The sequence below is a fragment of the Cyclopterus lumpus genome, chromosome 7 (genome assembly GCF_009769545.1).
Source record: "Cyclopterus lumpus isolate fCycLum1 chromosome 7, fCycLum1.pri, whole genome shotgun sequence".
Taxonomy (NCBI): Eukaryota; Metazoa; Chordata; class Actinopteri; order Perciformes; family Cyclopteridae; genus Cyclopterus; species Cyclopterus lumpus.
The window spans coordinates 19,721,753-19,729,077 of NC_046972.1; the positions used below are offsets into that span (position 1 = coordinate 19,721,753).

Genomic DNA, 7,325 nt, shown 5'->3' on the forward strand with positions numbered 1-7,325 from the left:
CAAAACAAAATATTTATTTAAAGGGGTATTAATGTCTAACAGCCTGTTTGTAGAACCTGAGATGTTCTGACTGTGGTGTCACATGGCAGTGGTTTGAAAATACATCGACAGCTAGCTGCAAAATACAGTTCACAGATGATCCGTCTGTTAATATGAAAGCATGGACTCCATGCATACATCCGACTTGTATTTTGTGACACCATTCTTCTAATCTAGAATAGATAAAGACATAACCATCTAAAGTGACTGAACTCAGATAAGTTTTCCATTTGCCAGCCACATGCACGGTCTTCTATTACGGAACATGTTCTATCTCTTATCTTAAGGAACTATCCCAGTCATACATCCTCCTCTTCTGTTCTCGACTATAGATTTACATGCATAATCCCAGTTGGACCTGATTATCTGGACATTCACTTCCCACTCCCATCCAGACGTTACCCCGTGACACCGTTATCCCACACTTAGCCATATCCCATGTATGAGACACTCATTAGTCCACCCACACAGCTCCATCCTCTGCCGCCTGTTGGAAGGTCAGCCAGATCCATTGGACAATCATGATGTGTTAAGCCCCGCCCTCGACTCGAGCGCCACATTCACACACACGGGAGCGACAGGAGAGAAGTGATTTCACCTGTTGCTCCACTGAGAAACGTGGACAGGAATGTGCGGACTCTTAAATGTCTATTGTTCACACGACATCTGAGTACGTACTGATATTGATCAGATACAAATAATAACATTAAAAGCACTTCTCCACACTTGTTGTGAACAACATGGTGACGTTATGTGTGTGTGTGAACCGCTCTTAGTCACCGAGCCACTCAAACTCCTCCATAAGGTGGCGGTTCGCCGGGGAGAGAAGAAGAGGTTTACCATGTCCCGTCGTCTTGTTATGGGATGTCAGTAGTTCAGCCGCCGTCCGGCGTGCAGCAGCTGGTTCTGAGGTTGGCCGCCTCTCCTCAGCTTTTGCATCAGTATGTTGACGGGAGTCTTACATACCGTTGGCCCCCAAGGGGCCGCTGCCTTTAAAAGGACACTATCACCCAATCCCACCGGACTAGCTGCGCTCGCTTCTATTTATACCCTCTGGCTCGGTGTTCTGTGATGTCACAGAGTTCCTGTGATGTCACTGGGAGTTTCCGTGATGTCACTAAGAGGTCACGTGATGTCACTGAACCGAAAGTTTCAAATGGAATGTTTCATCGAGGGCATCATCAGGTCAAAGTTCATTGTGTCCAGTATCGTGTCGAGAAACGTGGACAGGAATGTGCGGACTCTTAAATGTCTATTGTTCACACGACATCTGAGTACGTACTGATATTGATCAGATACAAATAACAACATTAAAAGCACTTCTCCACACTTGTGAACAACATGGTGACGTTATGTGTGTGTTTGAACCGCTCTTAGTCTGGGCTCAGGGTCACCGAGCCACTCAAACTGCTCCACCGCGCTAAGGTGGCGGTTCACCGGGGAGAGAAGAAGAGGTTTACCAAGTCCCGTCGTCTCGTTATGGGATGTCGGTAGTTCAGCCGCCGTCCGGCGTGCAGCAGCTGGTTCTGAGGTTGGCCGCCTCTCCTCAGCTTTTGCATCAGTATGTTGACGGGAGTCTTACATACCGTTGGCCCCCAAGGGGCCACTGCCTTTAAAAGGACACTATCACCCAATCCCACCGGACTAGCTGCGCTCGCTTCTATTTATACCCTCTGGCTCGGTGTTCCGTGATGTCACAGAGTTCCTGTGATGTCACTGGGAGTTTCCCGTGATGTCACTAAGAGTTTCTGGTGACTGATGAATTCCATGAAAATGGCCGGTTCTCTGGTACAAAAGACAAGACGAACTGGCACAGGACAAAGGGAGACGCAAGCAATATATACACAGGGTGAGGGCACAGGTGGAAACAATCAGGGGCGAGGCAGACAATCAGACCAGAGGAGAAACACACAGGGGAAGGAACAAGTTGCCTGAAACAAGAGGAGAGTTGACTTTCACAATAAAAACAGGAAATCACGAGACAACATGGACACAAGACATGAAACTGATTAACTTTAACATTACAGTTTCCTGGACATGACACGGCGCTTGCACCATGATCCAGACACTGACGTGCAACATTGAACCATGCAACATTGAACCGTAACTCCTCAACCTTTTGCGCTATCAACTTAATTCCAACGTATTCTGAACGCTAAGAAGCATAGTTTTCCATTGCTAGGCGCTACATTACGGTACTGGTAAAAACAAACCAGTGGCGGGATTGCCTCTGGGGGAGGGGTGGAAGTGAGCAGAGCAGGAGAGCAGGGGAGAGTGTTTGAGAAGTGTTTGAGTGGCCTTTTAGTGGCATTTTCTTTGTAGATAATACTTTGATGTTTTAAATAATAGTATTAGTATTGTTTCATTCTTAATGGCCCACTTTCCTGTCCCCACAAACAAAAAGAAGGACACTGGGAAAAGAACAGACAGAAGGCCAGCCTGGGACAGAAACAGTGTATTCTCTGCCATAAAAGCACTCCCTGGATGTTTGAGGAGTGCAAGGTTGGGTTCTGTCTTCAGCTGGACAAGAACTGCTTTAGGGAGCTAAACAAATCTCTAAAATGCCTGAACATTTACTAAGATAACAGCCTGTAACATGGACACTGAAAGCTCCAGGTAAAAAACTGTTTGAGGAGATGTACAATAGGTTAAATTTCATTCTTCATTCAAAAGTTTTATACAAGTTCATTTAAAATGGTTTATAAAGAGAAACCTGATACATTCAAATACGTTTCTTTACTTTTGTGTTATACAGTTTTTTAAGGATCTATAACATATATTAATGACATAGTTGCCAGATTTGGAAAGATACATTTCTCCTTAAAAGAAAATCAAAAGTGCTCCTACTGTGAACTGTTTTATACCATACAGCCTAAACTACCTTGTGTTACAAAATCAGAGCAGCTAGTAATGAAAATTACTGTTACATGTATTGAGCAATAGTGGGAGTTTCCCGAGCGGCTGTGACACTTGCCGAACGGAGCGAGTTCACAGCATGATGAAGCACTGAAGCTCTATTGCATGGGATATTAGTTGTTTTTCTTTCTTTAAATTGTAGGATTTAATGTGTAATTGCTTTCTACCGAATTCAAAAATAAATACTTTTTTAGTTAAACTTCGAACTTTCCGAACTTTTCATCTTTTATTTTTCCTCGTTGGGCCTAGGTTTAGTCATGCGTCCTGAGGAGAATCTCTGTCACATAATCATGACATTGGTTCAAAAAAGGTCTATATTGTGTTTTTCATTTTTACAAAGAGCGGATAGGCAAAGAGTAACCAACACAGAACAACCAAACATCAAAGCCCTCAAAAAACATGCCATTATAAGTCTGGAATATTTTATTGATTCATTGTGCCATTATTTTTACCACCATAATATTATTGTTGTATTATTCCCATTTAGACAAAGATGACATACATATACATACAATATGTAACATCTCTGTTATAATGTAAAACAAATCCATTCACCAAATGCTGAACATAAACCAAAGAGAACACACCCTTACGATTAAATACACCAACAATTACATAGGCCGATATCATATACAACAATTATGAATCCATGTCAGATTAAATGAACATAATTAACTACTATATAACTTTTCATATCTGGCAGCAATGAAGAATCACAGGAAATTGTACATTTAACAGAATTTGACAATGTCCAAATGCGTTACTATGGATTTGGGAGTTGTAAAAGCTGTAGTGGAGATGGTTGTTTTTGTGGTAGTGGGTATGGGATTTGCTTTGGTGGTTGTGGCAAGACAAGATCTTGGGGGCAATTTTACAGTATCCTTTAGGTTTACTGCTAGGTTTGAGCAGGATAGTCACATGCATTTTTGCATGGGCTATACACCAAACCTGCTGGGCATGGTTGGACGTAGGTTCTTCCAGCTACACATTGATAAAAAGTGTGTTGGTCATCAGGGTTGCGGTAGTTCCCATCCACTTTTCCGTGACAGTATCCTTGAAGTGTACTGGTAGTTTGAGCAGGATGGTCACAGCGATCATTGGATGGGCTATACACCAAACCTGCTGGGCATGGTTGGACATAGGTGTTTCCAGCTACACATTGGTAAAAAGTGTGTTGGTCATCAGGGTTAGGGTAGTTCCCATCCACTTTTCCGTGACAGTATCCTTGAAGTGTACTGGTAGTTTGAGCAGGATGGTCACAGCGATCATTGGATGGGCTATACACCAAACCTGCTGGGCATGGTTGGACATAGGTGTTTCCAGCTACACATTGATGAAAAGTGTGTTGGTCATCAGGGTTAGGGTAGTTCCCATCCACTTTTCCGTGACAGTATCCTTGAAGTGTACTGGTAGTTTGAGCAGGATGGTCACAGCGATCATTGGATGGGCTATACACCAAACCTGCTGGGCATGGTTGGACATAGGTGTTTCCAGCTACACATTGATGAAAAGTGTGTTGGTCATCAGGGTTAGGGTAGTTCCCATCCAATCTTCCATTACAGGGGTTTCCAGGAAGTAATGGAGTTCCTGTCACAAGGCCAGGTAAACCTAAAAGCATTAGTCAGATTTGTGTTAATAGCTCTTTCTGAAAGAGCAGATATTTTAACTCTGCATAACACAAATGTATAAATGTAATTACATTTTAAAAAAAGACATTGAATCACCACTACCCCATCCCTTGCTGGTTTTCCAATTGTTGATTCAAGGACATAATTTATTGAATAGTAAGACTGTTAATTATGAATTATACATGTTATAAACTTACCCAAGCTGGCGATGATCACACAGAGACCTTCAAAGTGACAGACTGGTTAGTATCGGCTTCAAACTCAGATTAACAAGGGACTGTACCCATAAGTGAGTTCAACATACCCAGGCTATGTTTTGGTTATCTGGTTAAACTAACCCTAACAACTGCGAATCCATTAAACTGGTTATCTACTCTGTAAATCAATCCAGGGTTTCTTAATCTGGTTATGAGTGTGTTCACATAAAAAGAGGCAGTGGTTGCAGCATCTGACCAATCACCACAACGGACAAGTCTGCTGTCAGCAGAGCGAGGACAGAATTATAATATCGGACTAATACGTAGAAGTTAAACACGTAATTCAGGTTTAAGGTAACAAGGTTTAAACTGACAAATGAAGGAAGGACAGCTGGCAAGAAATTTCCTACTGCGTGAATGCAAAAATCAACATATTGATAATATCACTGTTTCATATATAGGACACAATAGCTCTGGGTATAATTAAATGTGTGTATTATTTTCAATGAATGCGTTACTTAGATGTATTCTTGTAGCGTGTATGACAATAATTCATCCGTATTCCTTCAGCTGCAGCTCTGGCGGTGTTAAACAGACTGAATACAAAATATATTTAAAAACATAATTCTCAGCAGTAAGATGTTTTCTTTCCATATGTTATAATCACCCACAGTGTACATACAAGTAACCAGAGACAGGTAACACTGCAACGCACGGTCAAAAGTGTCATACGATAAGAGAATAAATACTGATTAAATTTAATTTGCTCTCAAGTCCGTTTCACAACGTCACTAACTGATTGAATTGTGTTATATAATAATTTCTGATATACGTTCCGAGCTTTGATTGGTAAGGAGGCGTTGCTTTTACATGAGTTGATCTCTTATCCCCAAACATAACCTGCTCCGGAGCAGGTTAAGTGTTCAGTAACCATGGTGATCTATCCAGGAAAGAAATTAAGCTTGCATGGAATTGAAAACCCAGACTTAACACTGAAGTTACCTTGCTAACCCCAAATACTGCTTCGTGGTACAGGCCCCAGGTCAGTGCACCCAAATCTAAACTAAAACGCAAGTATTATATCTTTTGTGTACTGGTCTCTAGTATAACGTTTTGTTTTTATTCGTCCAAGTTAATAAGATAATACTCTGAGATTTCTGCAGTCACCTAATTAAATTAGAATTCAATGGAATTTTGTTTTTCCATTTTAAAAATAAAAAAGTAATATGTATTCTTGATAACATTTCATTCAATTGAACAATTAACAAAACTAAATTAAAATAATTTCAATACAAATTCATCAATCCACTAAGCAATTTAAATAAAAGGAGCTGTTTAAGACAATGTTGGGCCAATGATTTAAGTACTTTGGAAGATATCATTGGAGATAAGTTATAAAATACGTTTTTGACCCTTTAAAAAAACATTTACTTGATTGGCGTGCCTTACCTGCAGTTAGAGTGAGCTTGCCCATGTTGCCACTATGTGGGTAAATAGAAACAGAAGCATTTGATTAATATGCAGCGGAAGAAATATGAAGAGAATTAGTAATTAGACAAATATTCACCCTGAATTACTATTAATAAATTAAAACATATATTTCTAGTCAGACAACCACACAGCATAATACAAACTTGCTGCATTGTCTTTAGAAAGTGGGTCAGTTTCATATTCTGTGGTTGTTCCAGCAGTGCCACGAAGCAAAGGTTTAATCAAAGTCTTGGAACAAAATATCTTTGACACATTTCACACATATATGATGTAACCAAGAGCCAAGTAGTAGATGTAGTCAGAATCCACCAAAATACTTAATATTCTCCATTCTCGACAAGATAAACATTTAAATTGTCAAACTGACTAGAATTGAGAGAAAAATGTGCAATACAGCTATCAAATGCCAAACGTATTGGTATGGAGTCGATAAGATATACACATACATTATCCCTGTGTGGGATAGCAATATATTTATCAATAAAAAGTAAATCAGTAAAAAAGTGGTTGGTAGGATCAAATTAAAAAGGTATACTTACAAATGGTGAAGGAAGCAGGATGTCTCTCTGCTGGGACTGATGTCTGATAGATGTCTCACTGCGATGCTTTATATGGGTATCGAGCTGACGAGGTGTGGCAATTGGGCACAATGTTCCAATTGTAAACTGATAGAAACTGGCACAGAAGAAAAGTGTCTGTCAACATCCAGCTATGGGAGCCTCGGGGCAAAACTGCATTGTTGATGGGAGATGTCAGAGGAGGATGGTCAGACTGGTACCTCATATTACCACTAGTTACAAAAGAGGTATTTAGAAGAGCATCTCAGAACGCATAACATGCTAAACCTTGAAAGATGGGTTAAGATTATCTTTTACCCATATACTTATCTATCCTTGGATGGAGGTTGCCAGGCAGAGGGTCATATCAGCCCATGGCTGCTCTCGTGCTGTGAGTGAACTGGTGCCCAGCTTGAGAGAGCTCCTGTGTGTTGCTGGATGTGAGCATTTCTGAAAGATAACATCCTATGTCTCCATTTATCCATTCGCTACAATAT

General features: G+C 40.6%; 1 protein-coding gene across 1 annotated transcript; it reads right to left on the reverse strand.

Moving 5' to 3' along the window:
* Positions 1 to 3,360: 3,360 nt before the first annotated feature.
* Positions 3,361 to 6,866, reverse strand: LOC117733691 (chondroitin proteoglycan-2-like). The gene is made up of 4 exons (XM_034537515.1): positions 6,811 to 6,866; positions 6,230 to 6,261; positions 4,781 to 4,807; positions 3,361 to 4,563 (listed from the first exon to the last, which is right to left on the reverse strand). The coding sequence occupies exons 2-4, from the start codon at positions 6,252 to 6,254 to the stop codon at positions 3,851 to 3,853; spliced, it is 765 nt and encodes a 254-aa protein (XP_034393406.1). The 5' UTR covers positions 6,255 to 6,261; positions 6,811 to 6,866; the 3' UTR covers positions 3,361 to 3,850.
* Between the last annotated feature and the right edge of the window lie 459 nt (positions 6,867 to 7,325).